At 38.3% G+C, this 27,840-nt stretch overlaps 1 protein-coding gene across 3 annotated transcripts in view; it reads right to left on the bottom strand.

The window, feature by feature from the left end:
- Positions 1–25,374, bottom strand: part of celf4 (CUGBP, Elav-like family member 4) — a 120,465-nt gene extending 95,091 nt beyond the window's left edge. For all 3 annotated transcript variants that reach the window (XM_051681438.1, XM_051681440.1, XM_051681439.1), the window contains exon 1: positions 24,798–25,374. In XM_051681438.1, coding sequence (XP_051537398.1) covers positions 24,798–25,062 — 265 coding nt within the window. In that variant the 5' untranslated portion in view covers positions 25,063–25,374. The remainder of the gene's footprint in view (positions 1–24,797) is intronic.
- Between the last annotated feature and the right edge of the window lie 2,466 nt (positions 25,375–27,840).

Genomic DNA, 27,840 nt, shown 5'->3' with positions numbered 1-27,840 from the left:
AAAGGAAACAGAAAAGGGAAAAGGATACAGGAAAGGCAAAGAAAGGAAAGGAAACAGGAAAGGAAATGGGAAAAGATAAATTACAGTTTTCTCATAGAAAAGAATTAGTAACAGACACACACAATTCCCTGTAACCACAATATACTTTGAGGGGGACAAGTCCCCCCAAATAATCAGATTTGGCCAAATTGTCCCCCCTAGTAATTGCTAACCTTGTTGCTGTTCTGCTGCAGTCCATTATGCACCACTGTCTAATTGTCATTAAGTTCCTGCAGGAATAACATAATGGTTTAAAAAAGTTTAATTTTTACCGTGCTCAGTAGTCTAACACCGCTCGTCAATGTCATATGAGATAGCCAATTAAATCGATGAAGGCGGGACTCGTTTAAAACGCTATACGGGAACCTTATGGATTATCCCAGCGCCGCGCATCAGCAAGCAGTTAAGGTTAAGAGTGTTTGTATCATGTGAGATGTAAGTGTCTAACTAAACATGCAATATTTGACCACTGTTTTATGATTGAAATGTTGTACCGACCCACATTAATTTCCAAGGGTGTAAACTATTCACCACTTGGCGAAATTCGCTGTTTTGAATTTAAAATATGTCATGTACAGTACGTGATTTTTATGTCATTCATAACTGTGAATGTGAAAACATTAACGGAGCAGTTTTCAACAAATCAGTCTTAAAAAAAGCACGAATGTGTGTATATTGTAAATTAATTGAATGAATGTGGTAATCTGGCAGGCTTATGAAGTAGCTTTTTAGAAGATTCTCTTGACATTTTCTAAGAAAATTATCTATAAAAAAACACAAAGTAGAGTGTTATCACCCAGATCAGAACTAGAACATGGTAAGACCTGTGACTTGTGACTTCTATTGTGCTTTTAGGTTTTGGCAAGGACAGTGTCATATATTTTTAATGTAAATATTATTAGTAAATCATTTCAAATCAATTGAAGATTTTCTAAATAATGTCTTTATGTCTTCAATTAATTCTGAATTTTGAACAGCATCTCCTAAGAGTCTTCTTTTAAAAGAGACCATTTTATTTTGAGTATGTCTTGTCAGGTTTGTGCTCAAAACATTAGCCACCAGTTAAAGTAGTTCACATAAAATGGAAAATGTTCTTTTACTCACTCATTTACTCACCCTTATGTTGTTCAAAACCTATATGCTGTTTTTTTTTCTTGAAACATAAAAATAGATATTTTAAGCCGCTCTATTCCATAGAATAAAAGTTTATAGTGAGCAGGAGCTGTCAGGCTTCATAAAGGACAAATATTATAAAGCACTATTAAAGGTTCAGTATAAAGGCCTCATAACAGTAGTCCATATGACAAGTGCATTATATTCCAAGCATTCTGGGGCCACACAACAGCTATGTGACTACTTTTATGGTATTCTTATAATTATTATTTTTTCTCTTAACAGCAGTGGTCAATATGAACTTTTTTTGTATGGAAAAGAGCAGCATTAGTGTTCTTGAAGAAAAGATTGTGTTAATATTCTACTGGGAGGAAAAATCATGACATGGTTACGGCCTTGCATTATACAGGTAAAAAAACATTTGGTGTGGTACGTAAAGGAAAATCAGGTAAATGTAATGTAATAAAATGTTATGAAAAGAAAGGAACATTTTTAATTCTGTATTTTTTTTGTCATTGTACCGTACCAGTAAAATATTAGAAAAAGGAAAGGAAAGATGAGGAGCACGAGAGGGAAGGTGAGGAGTGAAAAACAGAGGACAGGAGAAAAGAGGTATACTGTAAGTTCTGTGAATCGATTGGCGAACGAAAAAGCACCGGCTCTAATGTGTTGCATGTGACGGATTTACTGTGGAGCAGAGCCACTGAATCAATGGTGTAGAAAACACATCATTAGGACACAGTCCCCCCCACTCCCTTCTCCCAAAGGGTCAAAAGACTGTATGTACACACAGACACACACAATTTCACACAATATGTATATACTGCATTTTCACACATTTACGCACAATGCCGATGCCTATTAAAAGCCAGCCATCTACTCTTCACACACAGATATCAGGTTTTATTATTGATGTGTGGACCAAATGTAGGCAAAACCTGACTCTCTCATACACATACACAAACACACATTACTTAATTCCCTCAAGCCTTTTTTAAATTGAATTTACATCACCTTTTGGACAGATAATAGAAAATTCAGCTGTGTGGTGTTCAGAAGTAGGCAGTCAATTACATCCTGGCTCTGTGGGCCACACTGAAGTATCAAGGATAAGCCTGTCTGCCAAACTCTGAAATACAAGAACTGAAGGTTGCACTAGAAAAAGGGCAAAAAATATATTTGGCTTAACAAATATACCGTAGTATTATTAGAGCAAAGATGTTCTGGAGTGTGTTTAATACTGAGAGCTTGTTAGCGAGATGTCATGCAAGGAGAGCGCAGAGGCGTTAAGTCAAGGTTTACGAAAACGTGTGGCCAAATCCCATGAATAATCAAACCCAAGAATGCCACATCTCTTGGCATTTCACAAATAAACAGCAGCCCACAGGCAGTGTCAGAGGATTTGGGCTGTTAGGGTGATCGTAAAATGACGACACTACCTGCATGATAGAGTTAGGAAAAAAATATCAATATTTCAGTATATAATCAAGTATAGTAATATTTTAACTCACAATATAGTATTGATCTTCTCGAATCAATGTTTTAGATACAATTTTCACATTAATATTTTTTAAAAAGACCATCACTCAGAGCAAGTCTATAAGAAGGCAAAGTATACTGTGGCCAATTACACATTAGTTATTTCTATTAGACTGAAATGTTAACACAGAATAAGCTAATAATTTAATCTATAACTTCTTTTCATGCTATAATAACAACAATACTCTTTTCCCTTTTTTATACTAACACTGACGAGATATGCATTTCTATTTCTGTACGATGAAATAAAACAAGTCCAGAACTCATTGCAAAAAGCACCAAAGTCCAATGAAGATGGATGAGAAATGAGAAAAAATCAAAATATATTATAGTTTTGAGTTACAATATACTACCCAAAGAATTGCAATACTATTGTATCAATATTGATACAATATTGTAACAGTAGCAATGTCCAAGTCATTAATGAATTGTTCTTTGGAGTCAGATCTTTTCAATTAATCAACAGAACCACTTCACAAAACTGATCCAATTATTATGACTTGATTGTATTACATTTTTATCAACACACATGAATTTGGCTTTGGTTTAAATAAATAAAGTTTTAATTTAAATGTGTAATTAAAACGTAATTTCCACTAAGAGATAACAGACAATGCAGAAAGCGTGCCACTTTAAATATATATATATATATATATATATATATATATATATATATATATATATATATATATATATGTATATATACATATACTGTATATACACACATATGTACTGTTTATTGTAAATGGAAATTACATTTAGGGTAATTTTAAGTGTTTTTATGAGCTAAATCATGGCTGCACCAAAAATAATTGGTACACATGAAATTACAATAAACACCATTCACCATTCAATGGTTTCTCCCATTTTTCCACCCCTCCCCCTGCTGTACTCCCGATTTACCATTTCTCCTGATAAACTCCCGATTTTCCGCATCCACACTTTGCTCATGAGAATGTATTAGACTTACAGGTAGGGTTGCCACCCGTCCACTAAATTCGGGATCATCACGTATTTAAATTTGAAATGATGCGTCCCGTATCGAATCAATATGGGATGCGATTTGTCCCGTAAGCTGGTCAGATGGCATACGGCGAAATCGTTTCAGATCGTTAATTTAACATTGATATAAGTTGGAAATTTTTCATACGGTAGGAAGGGGTCATCTGAAAAGTCCACACGTTGTGCTGAAACTTGCTAATACTGTGGAGGGTGTGGTAAGGGACCGTATGAAAAGTCCACACATTGTGCTAAAACTGTGGATTTGTTTTTATTGAAAAACAGAACTTTCAATATGAATGTTCAATAAGATGAACAAAATTACACAGATCCAACAATGTATGAATACTATCACTGAGTCATTAAGACAAGAAATACAGGTGAAGGAAAAAAATAAATAATTAAAATAAAGTAAATAAAATTAAAAAAAATTTTTTTTTTAAATGGATATTAACAAACACAGATATATACATAAATAAGATAATGAAGATAAATAATAGAAGAAATATAAATTAAATATGTTTTTTTTAAAAGTCATGGGTCAGGAAAGCTCTCAGCATATAAGAAAGGATATACACTTTTTATTATTTTTAACTTAAAAGGCATTTATTGCTAAAACTGTGAAGGATGAGGTAAGGGACCATCTGAATTCATTTCTTGGTATTATTCATCTTCAATGTAGTATTACTGACTGATACTGTTCCCTGATTATGAACATGGCACTGCAGATGGTCGCCTCGGTGTGGAGCTCTCCAATTCTTTTGTTGTTTTTGTTTGTTTGTCCTGTGTTTAGTGATTGTTTTCCAATCAGTTTTACCAGGGACGAACTGCTGAACATTCGGCAGCACATACCAGACAATCTTTTCCCGGTTTTTGCTTATTCAGACGTTTTGCTGGACATTTTAGTCAGCGGTGCAGCTGTGTTGTTTAAGTGTGCTATGAGATGAAGGCGAAGGAAGCGAGCCGGCACGCTGGTCAAGCTCTGACACCACGGCTTTCGAACAGCGCTGTCGAGTATTCATCTAGCGAATCTCCGCTCTCTCTGTAACAAAATGGATGAACTACATCTCCTCACTTGTACAACCAAGGACTTTTTAAACTCTGCTGCCTTGTGCCTCACAGAAACCTGGCTGAGTGAAGCCATTCCGGACAGCGCATTACATCTGCTGGGCTTTTAACTGTTCAGAGCGGATCGTATTGCGGAGTTAACGGGGAAAACGAGAGGCAGTGGAACATGCTTTTACATCAATGAAAGTTGGTGTACAGATGTAACAACGTTAAAGAAGATGCGCTGTCCTAATTTGGAAGCGCTCTTTATCAACTGTATGCCTTTTTATTCGCCTCGGATGAGATGGAGTTTTCCTTGTTTATTCTGGTGAGTGTTTATATTCCTCCACATGCGCGTGTGAATGCAGCGCTGCAACAGCTGGCTGATCAGATCACAGACACGGAGCAACAACACCTGGACTCACTTACTATTATTCTCTGCGATTTAAACAAAGCCAACCTCACTCGTGAACTGCCAAAATACAGACAGCACATTACATGCCCAATCAGGGACAGAAATATACTGGACAACTGCTACACAATATTAAAGGATGCATATCGCTCTGTCCCTAGAGCAGCTTTGGTACTCTCTGAACACTGTCTGGTTCATCTTCATCCAACCTGTGGTGGTAGTGGTGGTGGCATAGTGGGCTAAAGCACATAACTGCTAATCAGAAGGTTGTGTCCTTGAGCAAGGCTCTTAACTTAAGGGTGCTCCGGGGGATTGTCTCTGTAATAAGTGTACTGTAAGTCGCTTTGGATAAAAGTGTCTGCCAAATGCATAAATGTAAATCTTACCCTAGTTGGGCACCAGATACTCCACCGGCTGCCGTTCCTGGCACATACGGACCATGTACTGCATCCACAACCCCCCACTCCCACAAAATTTTTCACAATCCGATGTTATCAGTTATGATCATTATAAATAAAACTTCAGCAATATGCACAAACATCCAGTATGGTTTAATTTAAATGTTTTAGAGCAAGTAATATGCCATACCAGGATATCAGGAAACATGTGAAGTTAAAGAACTGCTGAATTGTTTAAAAAAAAAAAAAATGTATTGGCTCATTGAAACGAACCGTGAGCAAGACTTCCCATCACTACTGCACGGACACAAAGACAGGCTAGGGCATAGAATCCCGCCTTCCGAAAGCAAGCAATGTGTGGCAGGGTGACCGGTCTGTGTGTCTGCACCCTCACCCTTGCGGTACCGCCCTTGCATTGACACCAGCAGACACAAACAGCTCCTTAATATTCCCCCGCTGTCCCCTTGTCCTGTCCTGTCAGTGTCCCGCTGTCCTCCTGCCTGCGTGGACAAAAAGGATGGGACGTTCCGAGCGGAGGACATGAATCATTACACTTCCTCTTTCCAGGACCGCTCGTAGGCCAATTGATTCCATGACTTAATTGGCTTTATAAGCCAAGATGGGAAGCCCGTGAGGGTCTTCTGTGGCGTCTTCGTTCCCCACCCCCCTTCCCCCCTCCTCCTCCTCCATTCCTCTATCCAGTCCTTCTCAGGAGAAACCTTGCGTAATTGTTTTCCCTCTATCTTGTGTGTCATTGTCGGATGGGTCCAGGGGGATTATTAGTAACCCTGGGTCCCTCAATAATTCATCCTAAGCTATTTATACACAAATGGAGAGAGTCCTTTAAACTCTCCCTCTGCAAACTTATCTGCCGCTCAGATGGAGAGGAAGAGCGAGAAAGAGAAAGAGAAAGAAAGAGAGAGAGAGAGATAGAGAGCAATGTGTACCTCTTTTCAACAGAGACACAATGACCTGCTTCTCTAGTGTTTTTGAGTTTCAAGGTGACGCCTGCATACCCTCTCCCTTCTTGCCTGCCAACCCAACAAAAGTGCCATCCCGGGAATACGCCTGCTCACAAAACGCTCATTAATGGGCTCTAATATGCCAGCTTTTCTACCCATTTAACACAATTAAGACGTTTACTAAAGCTAACATGGAGTGGCAATCAACTCCAAGGACACATGAAATGCACATAATAATGTAAACAGACATTTTATCAAACGCGCACTCGCAATTGTTTTCAAAGGGTGGAAACCAGGGATTACATTGACTAGTAGACTCGCTCAGCCTGCTATAGTCTTAGTCATGACTCTAACCCTAAACCGAACCTTGTACTTTACATGGTGACAGTAGGAGTAAAATTCTTCTGTCCACAAACTGTGTCCCAGTTTAACTACATGTCATCACATTAACAGTTATTCATTAGGCAGATGATTTTATACAAAGTGATTTATGAATGAAAATAATGTAATTAGAGCATGGCAAAAATATATATATAGTATATTTGTCTTATTTTCCCGTAAAAATATACAACCTAAACATCCTTAAAATTACTTGAGAAGCAGAATGGCATAAGATATTAACAAAATTGGGTGGGGTTTATGTTTAATACAGGAAAAAAAAAATAATATTTGCATATGGGGTAAGAAAAATAAACTTGTTTTTCCTTTTTTTCTTACTCCTTTGCCAAGTAGTTTTTTTTTCTTGTTATGAGAATAAACTTTATTACATTTCGTTAGATATCTCTGAAAACAAGAATTTTATACAAATTTATTAAAAGAATGTTTATCTTGTTTTCATATTGCTTTACGAATGCTTAGATATTTTTTAAGGCCTATTTACACTTGGTCACGTCATGCGTTTTTACTGATCGGATTACTATCTGACTGAATAAGCTCATTCCATTTACACCTGACCACATCAATGTATCTCTGCCAAACGGATATAAATTCGATCTTCAATTCCCGCACTATATGCAAATAAAGAGTTCACTTCCGTGATTATGCTAATGCCGGGCAGAAAAATGAAAAGATTGGATTTATTATTTGATTCCAACTGACTTTGAACAGTGCGCGTGTGTTTCTGTTTGTGTGCACGTTGCAAATTCCCCCTCCTCTGGGCTTCTCGTAGGTAAGATGCACCATGTGCGTCAGCTGCGCTCATTGCCAGTGTTTAGTTTCAGTTTCTTCAGCGATCTGCATCAAATAAATGAAGAAAAAAAGTCCTGTCTTTCCTACAACGTGCATCCGTGTCTTCATTTGTTATTATTTATTGCGTGACGCTAACCCTATGCAAATATTCTGTAGCAGCTGTTATATTTCGTGTTTTCCCTATGCTGACGTAGCGCTGTTTGGGCGGAGTAAAGTTTACATATGCATCTTGAACAACCAGGTGCATTTACACCTGACCGAATTATGTATGGAATGGTTTGAGTGATCGGATTGCAGTCTGTCTTGAATGCATTTCGGAGGGAATTTACACCTGGTCTTTTCATGATCGGATAGTTATCTGATCAGTGAAAACGCATGAAGTGGCCAAGTGTAAATAGGCCCATACTGGAAAACAAGACAAATATTTAGTAAGAAAAGGATTTGGCAGTGAAGCAATTAATAAGGGAGTACACGTACATGTAGTGCCACAAACTCAATTTCCACATCCTCAAGTACTAAAGTAGTACAATTCTGTAGTCCAAAATTTATTTTTTTGTTTTTGAACAAAAACATTCATTTACCATGAAAATTGTGTTTTAATTTGGGATTTAAAAATAAAAAAAAAACTACTTAAGCAAATAACTGCGTATGATTGGATCTGTTTCTCCTTCCACTCACTGTAACCCGCAGAAGTGTTAAAAGACAAGCTGACACAGACAGTGCTCACTTGTTTATAAATTTATTTAAATAAAAAAAATCTGTTAAAATATTGAAAATGTTCTGTTGTTGTAAACAAACAAATGATAAAAACTGTCTGATGTCTGATATTTTTCCATTTAGGCCTAAAAATTTTAAATGTATGGCTTTTAAATAATGTTAAATGGCTAAAATTATGCATATTTTTACCTAAATCCATTTAATAGAGGTATCGGTACTGGTATCGATATTGGCCTTGATAGTAGATGGAATTATGCAAAAGTGAAAAAAACAAAGAACCCAAAGCAAGTTGCGTTCGCAAAGCATGTTATTAGTGAACCACACTGCATTCACTACGGACATCTGAGATGGTCTGTTTTCACTTTCTTTAAATAGAAAAAAGATGTAAATGAAAGTGACAGAGGCTAACATGCTGCCAAACATCTACAGATGAAAGAACATCATACTAGTTTGAAACAACATAATGTTGAGTACATGACAGAATTTTCATTTTTGAAAATTAAAATAAAAGTAAAAATGAGTAGTCCTGCAAGCCCTAGTGGAAACATGAGTGTCTGAGGCAGGAGAGATGAGCACAGCCCAGACAGGATGTCAGCCTGCCTTCTCTGTTGGAAACACTGAGCATTAAGGCAGCTCTCTTAAAATCATGCACACACACACACACACACACACACATGCACGCACGCAACAGAGGCCCTTGCGGCTGCTACATGCTGATACCATGTTCCTCTCTCTTTTAAAAAGAGGACAGCTAAGCTGCTCAGGGTGAGAAGGCCCATAGAGGAATGAATTTCTTTAGTCCTCATACTTAGTAATATTTATCCATTTGCAGAGCAACTCCGAGAACCATCTACACAATCTCTCTCTCCTTTAAAATGTAGGGCTGCAGAGCTTCAAATTCAAAGAGAAAGACTTTTGTTTTTTTGTAAATTGAATGCCCTTGTGCAGGGCATCAGGTATTATAGCTGAGTGCAAGTACATGTGGGCATGAACATTAGCTTTAAATCAGAAAGCAGCTTGCATAGACAGGGCTGCCTTCTAAAAGCAGTATGTTTTTTGTCAGTCGAAGTTATCAATGTTATCAAAGCCCGGGACATCATTACAAAGTCATAAAGCTCTGTGGAGGACAATAATGTAGTCTGCAATCGGCAGACAGGCCTAAATAAGACTGAATCAACAGTTATCTCCAGGGAAAACAGAACCTGAATAAAACAAAACCTGAAAACAAAATCTACAGGTAGCTTTCTTTGAAAATCAACAAAGCAAAAGTGCATTGTGTTTATGGCAATTTATTAGATGTGAAGAGTATAGTTTTGTGCCATTAAAGGCACCAAATGAAATAGCAAAAACAATGCAAATATTTTCCAAACTGATTTCCCAAACTCTGCTACTGTACTCCCTTTTCCCAATCTTCATTGTTCAGACAAACAGGTGGTCCTGCCCCTAACTCCACCACTGGTTAAGCCAGAAGTTGACTTGTTGACTAGTTGTATTGCTCAAACTAAAAGAGCAATGTTTTGTTTGTGCCAAAGACCCACAGTGTTCACACTTTTTGGTAAGTCAACCTGTGAAAGTTTACATTGAACTGGGATAGGACAAAAAAAAAAAAAAAAAAAACTTTTAAGCAGGTAGCAAACATCAAGTACCAAGTATGGAGTACCTACTACTGGGTACTAAAGCCTGGCCTTGATTCTGCCTTCAAGTGCACCTGTGAAGCTCCTACATCATACTTGGGAATTTATTATTATGGCATGTCACACTTTCAAGTTGGAAACAAAATACGGAAAAATCCAAATTAAAATAAATACACAATAAACTATGCAAAAGCTCTTTTTTTCTGTTGTACAGGTGAATAAGCATATGCGAATACACCTGCATGACTTCTACAGGACCTATATGCTATACAGTATTAATGCATGTTATCTAAAATGATTAATTTGCAAAAGACAAGTTCTTAGCTTTACATTAGTTGACTATAAAATCTGTCATACATAACAAATTAATATTATTAAAAGAAAGCACTGAAATTGAAACGATTTTGCAAAAGCATTGCTTTCCATCATCTTTCACGTCGACACGCCTTTCCAATGTCACAACTCAGCAACTTTGGAAATATCTAGAATTCCGAGTTTCCCCACAGGTAAAGACGACTTCGATTGGTCATTGATGTGCTCGGAACTTGTGATTTTGATATTAACGACTCCAAAAGAACAAAGATTGTGTGAGAGCTGCAGCTCAAAAGAAATCTGAAACCCTGTAGCGCCACCTTGGTGGATGCCACCAACTAAGCATCTTGAATAAGTAATGATAGGGCAGTGTTTGTGGTGGATTCATCTGAGATTTGATACTGTGACTTAAAATCTCTGCTAATAAGCTTTGCCATGCTGGGAATGGGCTGGTGGGGTGAGGCAGTGTGATCTCTGGGGCCATTAAATTGCAAATGAGTGATAATGTGCTTGAAGCTCCCTCCAGATCACAACCCACTGCTGCAGACACGAGGGCCTCTCGTGTGCCTCGGCCAACACCAGACCCAGCTGGGCCTGCTGGATGTACCGCCAGAAGCTGTGCAGGGTGTCTAGTCCCCCGACACTTCCTCACTCCAGTCCTGTCTGTTTTCCAGCCCAAAATTTGGACTCTGCTGGATAGCTCACTGTATGTTTAAACCCACATCCTTAAAATAAACAGCCTTTTAATTAATAAGACATGCCTGTGAGACCAGTCGCACTGAGTATACATAAACACACAGTTACACACTCACATTTAGTACTAAATTGTCCATCAGAAATGCTTTAGAGCTGGGCAATATAACTAAAAGTAAAAAATATTTATATTTTTCAACCTCTTGGCAGTGTTTAAATATATATTTTGATATTTAATTTGTCCTGAAATGGTACAAAAAGGTGTTTTTTCCCCCAGTCAGAGTAAAGATCAGTTAAACAAAATAGCCATTGTTGCCAAGTAGATTTAAAAAATGTTTCATATAAGAAATAATACAGAAGAATTTTTTTTAGCTAAAATTATTCTTTTTACATAAACTAACAATAACAATAATTAATAATAATAGTAATAATTTATATTTAAATGAACTAATATAACAATACATAATGATAAACAGCAATATTAATTATTTTTCATATATTTTTATTAAAACATTTTAAAAGGAATTTGAAAAACAAACTTTTTTTTTTGGGTCATCTTAGACTTACAGTGACACCTAGTTGTGTGGATGCAGCATCATTCAAAATCAATAGTTTTCAGTTACATAAGCCATTATAGAAATTCACCATTCACAATCAGCCATGATTAATTTAATCCAAGATTGTTCAATAACAAGCCAGTTACTAAGATTAAAATCATGCTTCCACGTATAATGTTTTTGTCTCGTGCCCATACTTTTGAAAGTATTGTGTGTATTTTAACGTTTATGGACTGGAACCATTCACTCCCATTGTAAGTGCCTTTCTGTAACTGCGATTATTATTATTTTTAGTTAAAATTATTTTCTGGCTACAAATGCTGTTCACTGAGCTTAACTTGTACTGAAAGTGGAACATTACTTTAATATATGAAAATTGCCATGCAGGAAATACTGTAAAATTTTTGAGTGATGCAAACAAATAGCTGAATTAGAGTTTGAACTTATCGATTGAAAATGACAATTTGAACTGATTTACAGGAAAGAATCAAACTTACCAACTCGCTAAGATTGTGGGGACCAGTGGTAAACAGCTTAGTAAACAAACTTAATTATATCTTAATTAAACTTGCTGTTAAATCTTCGTCTTAATGCTCCTATTTGCAAGACTTTTCTAATGATACACTCAATAAGAAAACTTGATGGCCAAATAAATAGTGCATTAAAACCATTGCAATATTTACAATGTTCAAATATACCATAAAGTTTCAATATATCAGCCAGCACCTTCATTATTTTCCATTGAACACATCTGCATAGGCGGGTTGGGCTCATTTTAGCTCTGGACTGACAGTGACCCTGCATTAGAAGGTCATTCTCTGTCCGAAACCATGACGGCCACAAAATAGTGCTTAAATCTTTAAAAACGTCACCTATAAATTACTGCAAAGGACAGAAGGGTCAAAGCCCGGCATGGAAACCAGCCAAGAGCCATCAATCTGTGGTGTGGGTGACATCTGTCTCAGGGAGTCCCCTGCTCTCTCTGTCTCACCCCTCCTTTTCTCTTTTATTCAACCCCCTACTTACTCATCCGTATTTATCATGCTCTCTCGTGCTTTCTTGCAAATTAAGGTCCCCCCACTAAACCAAAACATATTAAAATTCATGAGCAAATGTTAGGTCGCACACATTTTGACGCTGGGGCTTCTAAAGCATCCAGGCTTTTCATGGCATCACTTTCAGTGAAGGTTTAATGCCCAATTTCAGGCATGAAATACAGATTTCCTGTCCTAGCACACTTTCAACCACCACAGAGACTTTCACTGTATGGTTTAAATCCTGAAACATCCTGCAACATTCAGACTTCCGTCCTTAAGTTTAGTCTCAGCAGCATTGCTCTGACCTCACCGCCCCTCAAAAAAGACAAAAAAGATCAAACTTATTCATGTATTCCCAAAACAGTGATACAGTGAGGTAAATGGTGAATGATGCTGTCATTCTGCCTAACATCTCCTGTTTTACATTCCATCGCAGAAAGTACTGTATGTCATACAGGTTTGGAATCATATGAGGGTAAGTAAATGACAGAATTGTAATTTTGGGTGAACTATCCCTTTAAAAGATGTCTGCAATTGCTCAGTGTCTCTTTCACCTCTATTTTACAAGCTTCATGCACTTTTAGTTAAAAAAAAAACAAAAAAAAAAGAAAAAAAAGAAATGAGAAGTGAGGGCACCTGACAAAACAGGTCTTAGCGATTCTGAGTAAAACGTCATTTTTTATTCAGCCACGGTGATGGAAATCTGTCAGAGGATTAGTGAAGGTCTGACCTTACCCTGAACCTCAGATTAATTTTTTGGTTCCAGACAAGACAAAACTGAAAAGACAACTTTAATTTCTTAACAGTCAGCATGCTTTCCATTGGTTTGTTTTTGTCATTTAAAACTGGTCAGACCTTAAAGGGATAGTTCACCCAAAAATGAAAATTCTGTCATCAATGTTGTTCCAAACCCATGTGACTTTCTGTCTTCCTTGGAACACAATGTGTTCTTCCTTGGAATAATAATAGAAAAAGGTATATTTATAGCAGAATGTTTATGCTGCACTATCTCATACAATGAACATGGATGGGAACTAGAGACTGGCAAGCTCCAAACAGGACAAAAAACATAAAGGTAGTCCATACGACTCACACACTATATTACAAGTCTTCTGAAGTGATATGATAGCTTTGTTTGAAGAACATAATTAATTTAAGTCATTATTCACTAAAAATCTTGCTTCAAAGTCATTGTCACAACTCACTTTCAGTGTATGGAAAAGAACAGCTTGGACATTCTGCTATAAATATATAGCAAAAATTCTGCTTTTTTTTATTATTTCAAGGAAGAAAGAACATCATACAGCTTTTGAAAGACATGAGAGATTAAATGATGGCAAATGAAATTTTTGAGTGAACTATTCCTTTAAGATAGCTGCTGGTTAGCCATAATAAGCCTTTGAGGTACAAAGGATCTAAGCCATAAAAATAACATCACTACTAGTCCAGTTGATCTTTAACAATCTTAACCCGAACGCATTTCAGTCCAATAAATATCATGACATTAAAATCCTATTTTCATGCAATAACACTAAGTGAAAAAAATTTCTAATGAGGATTTCTTTTTTTAACAATGCCTCAATAAAAATCTTAGTCCTCCATAAATAACCAATAAACTGTTTCAGTAGATGTCAAGCTAATTATAATCTCATAATGGTTTAATGGGTGGTTGTTGCAGACTCATTATGCATTTTTCTTGGGGTACGTGAGAGTTGTCTAATCTATCTATGTGTGATCTTCACTGACAAGAACAACTTTCTTACATCAAAGAACACACTGTGAATCTGTAACATCAATCTTATTTGCACTCTCAGCTTACTTTAAACGTTATACATATACTGTTGTATATGTACTGCATACAGTATATGCTACATATATACACTCATACGCTATCTGATTTGCACTCTCAGCTTACTTTAAACGATATACCTACATGTACACTTATGCATGTAATGCATGTATTCTGCATGCATAAACACTGCAATCTCCATGCACTAAAGTCATCTGATATCATATCTCCATTTTTATCGGCTCTGAATGCTCTTTGCAGTGTATCCTTGAAGTGTATCCTTCCTGCTCCAACCTCACATGCCCCACAATGCCCTACTGCATACCCGCTTCTCATATCCTCCATCCACATATGCTCTATTTTATATCAAACCCTGCATGATAAAACTCAATACAGCTCAGCACAATATGGCACATTAGCATAGGTACAGGAACACCTTGTATTGAATCTGTGCCCATACAGCTTTCCCCTGTGGTAAGACCTCCCAATAATAAAAAAATACAGATGGATGGCTGTTCTGACATGTAGAACACAAAACAGCAGCTCATAATGCAATATTGCTCTTGTCGAAAAAAGACAAATTATGCTTAATATAGTTATTCATTTCAACTATGCAATGTTATGAAAACAAATGTTGGTTCAGTCATGTATAATGATGGAACAAATTGCAAATGTAAAATATAAAATGTTCCTGGATGTTTTTAGCCACACACACAAACACAAACTTAAATAATACACACACAAAATATTTTTTCCACACAATGGTGGGTGAGTGTTGTGTAAAGTAAAGACCCAATATTGCTTCCAGCAATGCATAAATTAAAACTGAAATAATATTATACTTCTGATGAATCAAAAACAAGAGTATATATATATACATATACAGTTGTGCTCAAAAGTTTGCATAGCCTGGCAGAAATTGTGACATTTTGGCATTGATTTTGAAAATATGACTGATCATGCAAAAACCATGTCTTTTATTTAAGGATAATGATCATATGAAATGACGGTGTGGTTATTTCAAGAAGCACAATACGACGAAACTTACAAAATGAGCTGCATGGTCGAGTTGCCCGAAAGAAGCCAATGCCACAAAAAAGCCCGGTTACAATATGCTCGACAACACCTTGACACACCTCACAGCTTCTGGCACACTGTAATTTGGAGTGACGAGACCAAAATAGAGCTTTATGGTCACAACCATAAGCGCTATGTTTGGAGAAGGGTCAACAAGTATTGTGCTCCTTGAAACAACCACACCATCTTTTTCTAGAGCAGCCTGTATTTCTCCTGAGGTTACCTGCGGGTTTTTCTTTGTATCCCGAACAATTCTTCTGGCAGTTGTGGCTGAAATCTTTCTTGGTCTACCTGACCTTGGCTTGGTATCAAGAGATCCCCGAATTTTCCACTTCTTAATAAGTGATTGAACAGTACTGACTGGCATTTTCAAGGATTTGGATATCTTTTTATATCCTTTTCCATCTTTATAAAGTTCCATTACCTTGTTACGCAGGTCTTTTGACAGTTCTTATCTGCTCCCCATGGTTCAGTATCTAGCCTGCTCAGTGCATCCACGTGAGAGCTAACAAACTCATTGACTATTTATACACAGACACTAATTGCAATTTTAAAAGCCACAGGTGTGGGAAATTAAACTTTAATTGCCATTTAAACCTGTGTGTGTCACCTTGTGTGTCTGTAACATGGCCAAACATTCAAGGGTATGTAAACTTTTGATCAGGGCCATTTGGGTGATTTCTGTAATCATTATGATTTAAAAAGGAGCCAAACAACTATGTGATAATAAATGGCTTCATATGATAACTATCCTTTAGCAAAATCAATGCCACAATTTCACAATTTCTGCCAGGGTATGCAAACTTTTGAGCACAACTGTATATAAATATATATACACTGAAGCTCCTGACCCATATTTGCATGACTTTATGCACTGCTACCACACGATTGGCTGATTAGATAATCGCACGGATGATTGTTGGTACCAGACGGGCTGGTTTGAGTATTTCTGTAACTGCTGATCTCCTGGGATCTTCACGCACAACAAAAGTCTCTAGAATTTACTCCGAATGGTGCCAAAAACAAAAAATATTCAGTGAACAGCAGTTCTGCAATGGAAAAGCCTTGTTGATGTGACAGCTCAACAGAGAATGGCCAGACTGGTTCGAACTGACAAAGTTTACAGTAACTCCGATAACTGCTCTGTATAATTGTGGTGAGAAGAATAGCATCTCAGAATGCAAGTCAGGTGGTTTTAATGTTGTGGCTGATCGGTATATATATATATATATATATATATATATATATATATATATATTCAAAAGATGTTGTCATTTTAATAAGCTTAATATATAAATAATATTATAAATAATGCAAAACATTTCCCCATTTGGACTGATAAATGCGTGTGTATTGCCATCTTTTTGGGGACCAATGGTAAACAGCTTAGTAAACAAGCTAAATAATGTCTTAATTAAAATCTAAAAGTGCAGAAAGCTTTGCGTGAGGGTAAGGTGACAGAAAAAAATTTATATGAGAAAATGTTCACAGGAGTTCAGAGCCAAACAAACAACAACTACCTTCACAACCAGGTTTTACCAATATTTTACTGCTTTTATAAAGCCCAATTTACGGACCACCACCAGATAAAAAAGGCACAGTCCCCTTTGTTCCTTTCTAAATGCTTTGCTCAATTTTTCTCTTTCTTTGTGCTCATCTACAACAAAAAGTAATTAAAATGTTGCTGGCTTAAATCAGTCCATACAATGAAAGTGATCTAAGCTATTACCTAGGCTTTTGTCTCATTGTAACACTCTACCTCTCCATTCTCTCAGCACGCTGCTAATTAATGGAGTTTGAATACAGCATCATTAGAGTAACAAATAGGTAAGGATCTGAACACTTCACATAATGCAAAAAATAATTTAAAATGATGTAAAGGGCTCACAAAAGAGCAGTGGTGTATTTTTAACTAGAAGGATGCAGAATCAGTGATAGCATCAGATACATAAAAAAAAAAAAAAAAAAAAAAAAAAAACGAATTAGTTAAACGAAAGTTAAATCCAGTTTATTGGTGGTTTATTTGTAAAAATAAATAAATAAATAAATAAATACAAATAAGTAGGCTTTGTTTTAAAACTGATTATTTATTCAACTGGTAGAGCATGGTGTTAGCGATGCCAAAATGATGGGTTTGTGATAATACTGTTTATAAATATAAAGAGAATAAATCTTGTACTCCTTTTTAATATTAATATTTAATTATCTTCCCCCACATTGATTCATTGTGTTTCACATAAGCACACTAAAAAGTTCACGGTAAACATATAGCTGCATTAGTTTTAGTGGAAGGGATTTATTAAAGGTAGAAAGCATTTATGAATTTATGAAGAGCTGAAGAGAAGCAGTTCAGGGTGAAAAGTTTCTAAAGATAAAACTAAAGCATTCTGATTGACAGCTCTGTTTTCTCGCTGAATTATGGGCAATGTGACACCTATTCCTACACCCCCCCCCCCCCCCCCTTAGACAGCAGTGCACACACTGTTCCTTAGCCCTTTAAACATTTAACACACACTCCACACCACAATAACACTAAGATGATGTAACTAGTTTGAAAACAGAAACTATTAATTTCAGCAAGTGTTTTTGTCACACTGCTCAAGGGTTCTTAAGTCCTTAAATCAAAATGGAGATTCACAGTCGGAGCGAGATAAAAAAACAAACAAACAAACAAAAAAACGGTATGCTGCAAAGGGGGTGTGGCCTCGGGCATTTCACCATTTATATGACATTACAGCTAAACCTTATAAAACTTTTAAGGCTGAACTCAGTTGCCCTGCCTAGCTGCTATTAAATATATGAAAACACAACAAGGCCATTATGTCACACATAAATCTTGCAGGATGGAATTTTAGGAAGCTGTGCAGCACAGAGTATTTGCATTCTTTTCAATTTAGAGAGTAAATCGCCTCCGCCAAACGTTATTACTTTCAGTTTAAAAGTTCACATGGCCTAACACAATACAATTATCTGACAGAGAGTGATGGTAGATAGCGGAGGAGGAGTTCATGAGATGAGTGTGAGGTGTTGCACATAAACACGTCTGCATGAGGTCTGAGAAACTGAGATGAGTTTTGAAGTGCCTCGAGGTACGAGAGAATAGTTAAGTTCTGGCCCAATTCACACAGCACAACAGGGTCACAGTAGTTAATAAAGGCCATGGGAAGGTCAGGCCTGCCAGACAGGTCTTCTATTCTAGCCAGCGCACACTTCCTCTCCTCTGTACTCTTTCATTGGCAAGTCATTGCTCACCTTGAGTAACTATCTCTCCTCTTGATGCTGACCTCTGTGGCAATCGCCTCAAAAATAACACTGGGCGAAAACAGTGCTGCCACCCTCTCGACTGTCTGACTGAAAAATGGGCCTGCATATTTGCATGCATGTTAGTGCCACTGCAGCTACTTATATTCCAATGCAGGCATGCTGCATATTGAGAGGAGAGCGAGAGGGCAACCTATGGGCCGCTGCGACCTCCACAGTGACACGTCGGCTCACGTATATACAAAACATTTGCATTGATCATGCAGCACTGTGGGAGAAACTGCATTCAAAGTGAGAGCTTGAAGGCAGGGATGAGCGATCGGAGACTAGAGGCTTGAGAGGATTTGGGATGGGCCGAGGCTCCGAACATCTGCGGATCCAAACGAGGTGAGGAGAAAAAAAAAAGAGAAACGCTGTGTGTGCAGATGATGCAACAGCAATGCAATGGTGAGTCCAGGACGCGAGCTGAATTAACACCAAGCTGCAGGAGGAAAAACCCAGCTTTTGTGTTTCTCCGGCAAGGACATCCAATTGCCTTTCAGAAAAATCCTGCCCAGAAACCCAGGTTTATCCAACCGAATTTTGCCCTGTTAATGCGGTCTCTTGACACGAAAACATTCGCACTGTTAAATTTTTTAACGAGTGCTTGTTGGGACCTTCAAAACCCATCTAGTGAATATAGAGCACCCAAGACATAGATATTATGAAGCTACGAATGAACAACACTATGCTACATGATATTATGTGGTTCATTACATGTATTGCGGCAGTTCCGAGCTGAAATGTCCAAGTGTGGTGCTAAAAGCAAGTTAAATGATCTCCCAAATAGATGAGTTTTTGAAGTTAATGCTCCGTGGAGTTTTAAATCAACAAAACCGGCGTCCCTACCCTAAACCTTGAAAGTAAAGCTAACCGATAGTGTCAGAAAAAGCAAATGTTAGATGAAAAACGCAATTGCTAAAGCAACCACGTAATTTTGTGGTGCTTCTAAGACATGTGTTGACTCGAATTCCAGTCCTTCATATCACAAGTGCAACACTCTTATCAGTTGAGCTACCGTGCAATTTTAATGCACACGAACATGCTTATTAATGTAGTTGGTTAAGTAATGCAAATGTTATAATGTATCGCCTTACAAGTCATGCACTGTAGTAAGTGTTTAGATGTTATTAGATAGCATTATGGGAGGAACAGGGTGAAAATTAAGTGTATGAACTGATTATCTGCCATTTTACTAGTGATCTGTGTGAAAGGGAATAAAAGTCATTGTTGTTATAGCGCCTCTAGTGTTTATTGCATCAAGAAACTGCCACGATACGTACAACAAGCCACGTAAAAATTATTTTGCAAAAATGGAGGTATATTTAAAGCCATTCTATGAGACCAGGTTGCATAATAAACAGCGAGTTTGTTCATTCACCCTCAAAGACTAGAAGGCTAGAAAAAGAAAGATCAGAATACTGTCTCCCCAGCCCGCATTTGGGGGAGATAGTTTAGTGTATAGCTGCAATCTCCGCTGCGCTAAAAGATGTGCGAGTAGAAAACGCTACAGTCCTCGACGTGATTCCTGCAGCTGCTTGTGACCGGTACAAATGGCCTCTATTAGCTGTGCTGAGTCATGCAGAGAAGCCAAATGAAACTAGCGGAGAACTGAGAACTCTGAAACCCCTCCAGCTCTGGCCTGCCGTGGTACCCAGTCCAACTCTACATTCAGCTCTCTTTTTGTCTCTTTTGATTAGTCTGTTTAAAACAGAGGCCTTTCCATGTGCTTAACTGTCTTGTTGTTTGCTTTCATCCATCTTTCTCTTCTTAACATCTCAATCCTTTAGCCAGGCTTGCACCATTCTCCTCTTTCTCACTTTCAGCCATTTTTCCCAAGACAAAAGAGTCTAAAGACTAGATAACTGATGTACAGAATCATTACTCTGGCTGCTCAGACATGAGGATGAATGGAGCTCCCCCTGCTCAATGTCTCATTAGAGTCCAAACATAAAACACATTGTGCCTTATTCAGACATTGTCTGTGCTCAAGATGCAGACTGGAAATCAAATGTATGCCCGCACACCACGTCTGCATATCAAAGAGCCCATATGCATGAAAATAATGACTATCAAAAATAGACGGCGTGAATTCGGCAGCACAGTGCGAAAAATACAGAGTGTCTCCTCCTACATGCTTCTTTATAGCATCAAACGTGTTCCCTCTACACCTACAATTACCACAGCTTCAAATGCTCACGCTTCCCAATGATGATCGCTTCTGGTGTTTACCTGCTCAGCACAAGACCATTTTCTTGATGATTTTAGAATAAAAAATAAATAAAAAATGAGCTAGCAATTAAAAGGCATCATTTTCAATTTTGTGGTGAACTATGTTGTTCCAACCCATATTACTTTGCTTTCATCTGTGAAATACAAAAGGCAATTGTAGGCAGAATGTTCACAGAATGTTCATAGGCCCCAGTCACCATTCACTTTCAATGCATCTTTTTCCATGCAATTAAAGTGAACATCTCCTTTTGTGTCCCACCATAAAAAAATAAGTCATATGATTTTGGAACAACACGAGAGTGAGAAAACAGTGACAAAAATTAGCATTTTTGTGTGCATTATCCCTTTAATGCTTGTATAATTCCATGATTTACATTTTGGAAGTAATCTCGATATTCTACACTAGCTTGCCAAACTGCTGTCTCAGTCTGTCATGTCAATGTTGCAATCCAAACAATCATCCGCAAGGAAGGAGCAACCATTTTTTAAAGGCACTAATATTTGCAGTTTAAGCAAGCATTTATCTTGAGACTTTGCCATTTCCATTATCCCATGAGTTTACAGCACCAAGCAGCGAGCCAAAAGACCTGCTCTCAAGACCTTAACTCAGCACGAAGCTTAATACTGAATCTAGAATAATGTGTGTGCGCATGTACTGTATGTGTTTTTGTATGTATGTGTGTGGGTGGCTAAGCGAGTGAATAAATGGATGACAAAACCCCTTCCAGCCTGTGAATGGATTGAGAAATCGCGTGATCGGGAGAGAAGAGACGTTGCAGGGATGCAGCAGGCTGGAGGAGGTGATAACGTGTGAAGAGAGGAAGTGGGTGGAGGTGGAGAAGGATGAAGAGCCAAGATGGAGAACTCCCCATAATCACAATGACAACAATGTTGATGATTGTGTTGGAAAGGAGAACAGAAAACTGTTGGAATTAAACATTTAGTAAGCTTTAATGACCCCAGTAAAAATAATAATGAGGTTGAGAGAAGACCAGTTTAACTAAACAGCATTTTAAAAGGATAGAACAACTCTTAAATGAAAATTCTGTAATTATTTACTCTCTTTTGTGTTGTTCCAAACCCAGCTTGACAACATTTTTGCAAAATGAAATTTTGTGGTTCCTTACACGTATTGCAGCAGCTCCAAGGTGAAATGTACATTATGTGCCACCAAAGGCGAGGTTAACACTCTCCCAAACAGATGAGGTTAAGGTTAATGTTCGATTGAGTTTTAAATCAACAAAACCTACCTCCCTACCCTTAACCTAAACCTAACTGATAGTATCGTAAAGCAAATGTGAGAAGAAAAATGCAACTGCTGAAGCAGCCATGTTATCTTGTGGTGCCTCTATGACACTTTTAGTTTACGTGTCAACTTGTATGCATGCAATTTCAATTTTCAATTATATTAAGTATAGTAAAAGTGTTTTTATGTCATAAGATAGCATTGTGTGAGGAACAGGGCAAAAATGAAGTGTTTATGAGTTGATAATCTGCCGTTTACTCGTGATTTGCGTGTAAGTGAATAGAAGTCAGTTGTAGCGCCTCTAGTGTTTATTTTACCACCAAACTGCCACGATAAGTTCAACAAGTCACACAAAAATCACTTTGCAAAAATGTAGGTATAGTTATGTAATTCTATGAGATCAGGTTGTCCAAACCCATGACCTTCTTCCTCCAACATTCACTCTTAATTGACTGAAAAATATATATGCAGTGAAAGTGAATAGTGATTGTGGCTACCATTCTGCCTAGCATCTCCTTTTGTGTTCAATGGAAGAAAGAGTGTCTTACAGGAAAGTCATCAGTGTAACCAATGAGAGCTCCATCGTGGGCAGGCCTCAGCTGGCAGCAGGGCACGGAGAGGACAACATTGCTGCCAAAGTGAAATGGATCTAAAGAGACACTGACGCCAGTGCTTATGAGACTGAATCGTGGGTTGTAGAGAGAGAGACAGTGAACCAGTACTAGCTCAGTGGTAACATGGAGACGACCAGGCCTAACAGCCACACCAGCAAACATCGGCTCTGCTTAAGCTGTGGGGGGATGGATACAGGGGACCATATATTGCTGGAAGTAGACAGTTCCTAGAATCAGCCGGCACGGCTCTCCATAGTTCACAAGAAACATGATTAACCACCGGACGGGAAGTGCTCCAGCGGCGCTATTAATAAAAGATAACCTACTACCCTCCCCAGACCCGCTCCTCAAAACCAAATTTTTGCTCTGCACATATGCCATACAGCTTTGTTTACTACAATGGAGGGACCACATCCCTCGGGCTGAGGTAAGCAGCTCTTCCCCAGACTCCCAGGAATAGATGTGGAAATTAGCCACTGATGTGACCCTAAAACCAAACAACGTCCTCTGGGTCGGGGATCAATTAGACAAGCCTGTGAAATAATGACACCCCGGGGAAGATCATCCTAGAGAGACCCCCTTGGACCCCCAGTTGAGCATTTCAGCAATTGATCCTTCCGAATACACCACAGGAACACGGGTTCAGCAGTAATTACCACACTGCAGGAGTGAGCGAGCACACAAACAAGGCACAGTTGTGGTCGTACCTAACCGGAGATGTGAGCTGCTGCGTATGACACCAACTGGCAAGGAGAAGATAAGCGGAAGTAATTATAGTTCAGCTGCTGTTATTGCTGGAACATACCACACACCAAAATGCTATTGTGTGAAGTGTCATCATAAATTTATATTTTATCATGAGTAAGTAGAACAATCGTGGCTACACAACCCCAATTAAGAGGTTACCGAAAAGACCTCACACTCTTTCACTAGAGATCCTATACATGCTTATAATTTTCTCATTGTCATCTGTCACTGTCTTCAAGGCTGCCATTTCCCTTTGACCCAGGAATAGATATTGGTTAGACAAAGGCTTAAAATAAATTAGGATTGAATAAACTTGTCATGGATAGTTTATGAGGGATAAAAATACACAGATAGTGTATTTTTCAGATTGAGCATTGCGATTACGTAGACAAATGTTAAAGAGAGTGTGATTTCAAGAAAAAACTCATTTGGGGAAATTTTTTTTTTTTTTACACAAACTCACAAACAAATGCGCACACGCACACACACTACTACCCTCAAACTAGGCTCAGTGGAAAACATTTGATGTGATGTTTAACAAAGTGATGGAGCTAAATGGAGCTCAAGCCCAGCAAACACAGAATGTTCGTCTAACATTAGTGTATGGTTCCCATTTGGTTATTTCATTTATTTATTTTCTAGAACCAACTCCAAACGTTCTAGAAACATTCTTTTTGGTCTTTATTTTTTATAACCAAAAACTGAACCCAGAGGCTTTTATGTGTCAGCCTTATAAGAACTTAGAAAGAAGGTATGATCAAAACAAGACATGGCTTGTAGACTAACTATTGATGTAATGTTGTAGTATTTACAGGTTAAGGGAACGTTAGTGGAACCATTATGCTAGCAAAAACCTAAAATAAACGTTTTATTTCAATAAAATAAAATAAAATAAAATAAAATAAAATAAAACTTTCCTAGCAATTCAAAAATAACTTTAAATGTTTGTTCTAGCGACCAAAAAATTGTTAGTTGGATAGAGCAATGATTGAGTGATTTATTCCGTAGCAAATTTTTATATATCTAAAAACGATGTTAAATCCAAGTCTGTCGTTCGTAACCTCCGATGCTGTGACGGGGGAGCGTAACGAAATAAAGACATTATAGCGACAGCGTGACAGGAGACGAGCAGGAAAAGCAAATACCTTTGTGCATGCCAGTGAAGCGGTCTTTCAGCACGGTGAGCTCGTAGATCTTGCCGAATTCCTCGAAGAGCGGCCGGAGGTCCTTCTCGTCCAGGTTGCGCGGTATCTGTCCGATGAACAGTTTGATGGCATCGTGGTCCTTCATTGGAATGGTGGCGCAGCTCGCGGGACTGTGCGCGTGGCTTATTCCGTTCACGAGCCCGTTCGTACTGGCTCCTCCGTGCACCGTGCCGCCGTCCACCTGTCCGTTCGTCAAAGTTGCCATCTTCGCGGCGAGGAGTTTCGTGGCAGCGGTAGTTCGTGCAAAAATCTTCCGAAGTGTTTTACGATGACGGGCGCGAGACGTGACACAAGTCCTACTCTCGAGCCCAAAATGTGCAAATAGAAACACGTAGTACCATTGAACAAAGTCAGATATCAAAGGCTTCGGCGGTCGGTCGTCCAGGCGGAGGCGTGTTTCCTTGTAAGCGTGCCCTACTACTCAATAATTCATTCATTCATTCATGTAATAAAAGGGAGAAAGAGACCGAGAGCTCGCGCTTTTTACTCACACCTCCGTTCCCCTCGCCCCTTGCTGCTTCTGGCTACCCTTTTATTTTTTGCATTGAGACGTCGGTATGGGTGTCCTCTCGGTTTAAACAGACAGGGCTGGCTCAAACGCGCTCCGTGCAGTGGGGATGTTAGTAGAGGAGAAGCAGCTCCCAGGATCTTGCTTTTGGTGTCACTCGACGCTCTTTCTCCCCCTCCGCATCGTTATAGAGTAACATGGTATGCTCCGCCAAAGGAGAGGGACTATAAATAAAGAAAACATCACAATTTGCACAGGTCTTTGTGCACTGCCTTGTGAATGACGCACTACGAGCGTAGACTTATATATAGTGACAATCAATGGGTTTATTTTTTTTTTTTTAAAGCATAGTGATTAGTGTTATGCATATGCCTTTCAGTGCAATCGTTTATGCATAACGTTTACATTTATATCATCACATGTCTCCCGAGAGTATCAAAAGAGATTCGGTTTAAATGCACTGAGGGGGAACTAAAGCGCGCGTGGACAGCGCCAGTGCTGAAACGCACGAAAAGTGCACGGGCAAAAGCAGCATTGTGCATGGAACCTCGCCGGGATAAATGATTTAAACCTATAAGTTAGATCATGCATCACCAATTAATAGTGTATCTCGTTGAATGAGAAGCGATGGTTCTCTTCAAACGCACGAGCCATGTTGGAAAAAGAGGACTGTGAGCTCCTCCGCGCGGCGTGCACGAGCAGGGAGGATCAAATCCCTGCCCTGCAGCTCACGGACGACACATGTTAGGATGTGTGCGTGTTCAGGAATGGGGTTAAATACACATTTAAGCGAGTGCATGAAGAGCAGATCTGTAGAAAAAAAGCCTCTAATTGTTCTTAAAGTGGAACTGTTTAAAAGCTGACATAAGATATTTGAAGTAGGCTACTTTTTGAGAGATTACTTAGTCCTTTTTTTTTTTTTTTTTTTTTTTACATTTAGGCCTTACAGACTTCCATCATATCTTCTGATCTCATCAGATTAAAATGTTGTTGCAAATTATTATTACAAAGAAATGAATAGCTTGCTCCTACAATACAAATAAACTCTCTTGCTTTACTAGCCAGAAAAAGAAAAAGAAAACCCAAAGGGTCTCTCCAATTTAATAACATAAACTGATTAAGGAGTCTACAGAGATTGGCTGCTCTTTCTGATCAGGAACAACAACATTCTGGAGGTAATGAAGACTGCTTGGAGATTTTGAGTGATGCCTTCAAACATCTAACGTGAGCCCCGAACACTTCTAAAATCCCACACTTATCCATGATGTTGACAGTCGAAGCGCTTACGCACAAGCGCAAAATTGCATCCAAGCATCCAATTTCCACATCACAGCACACAACCACAGAGTTTTTCATGCTGACAATGACACACCACTGTCGAGCCCAAAGCACCTGCTCATAATGACAGGAAATTGTAGGCTGCTACAGAGTTCCTGGTGAGCACGAGACCCACGGAGAACAACGGGTGTAAATTTGTTCAGCAGGTATAGGGGCGTTCAGGCAAACTCAAAACTGAGGAAAATTTCAACCAGCCACTTTAGATGAGTTCTGTTCAAAGCTTTGCAACGCCCAGTTGCGTAACAGTTTAGAAATATGATACGAGATACAATGAATCCAATTAATTGTATCACTGTAAAAATTAAAAGATACTCCAGGCACCATTTGGGTTTTTTCAGCTGCCACACCGGCCAGACCCTCTGGAGATCCTTCAGACACGCTTTCAGTTCTCTGAGAAAAGTACTCTTAGTTGCTGCAAGAACTGTATGGACTGTCTATGGTTCCTTCAGTAACTCCATCATAAGGCAAAGGCTTCGATTCTCTTGAAATACTGTATATAGTGGAGACTGGGGCTAATTGTCACACTGTTTATTCCAGTGAATATCTCTCAGGTTAGGTTTATTTTTGAAAGTCAAGTTTTGTAGTCTTTGAAGTCATGGTTTCAAAAAAGCTATTGGACTATCTTGCCCCAATAGTGGAGCATGTTGTTACACTATATGGGGTAAGTTGTCACAATGCAACCAGCTCAATGCAAACTTCCACTTAACCAATGGGTTTGATTGCATGTGAATATTAATAAAACACTGCACAAAATTATTCATGAAACACCAAAATTGGAAAAGGTAGCATAAAAAAAAAAAAAAAAAAATCAAAACATTGTTTTGACCAACACATTGTAATTGATTAAATTGGATCAATTCTAATGAGAAAAAAAAGAAAGAAAAAGAAAAAAAAAAGAAAAGCAATTGGATTATCTTTCTTCAATAGCTGGGCATGTCATCGCACAAAGGTATATGGGGTAAGTTTTCACAATGTAACCTGCATAATGCAATCTGCCACTGAACCAATGGCTTTGATTTTATTTGAACATTAATAAAACGATTATGAGGCACAAATAATTTACTCAAAATCTTATTGTTACTGAGATATAGCCTTTGTGACAACTTCCATGTGTGACAACTAGCCCTGGTGTTCCCT

This window comes from Myxocyprinus asiaticus, chromosome 40, assembly GCF_019703515.2.
Source record: "Myxocyprinus asiaticus isolate MX2 ecotype Aquarium Trade chromosome 40, UBuf_Myxa_2, whole genome shotgun sequence".
NCBI classification, from domain to species: Eukaryota; Metazoa; Chordata; class Actinopteri; order Cypriniformes; family Catostomidae; genus Myxocyprinus; species Myxocyprinus asiaticus.
This window is presented reverse-complemented; position numbering and strand designations above follow the sequence as displayed.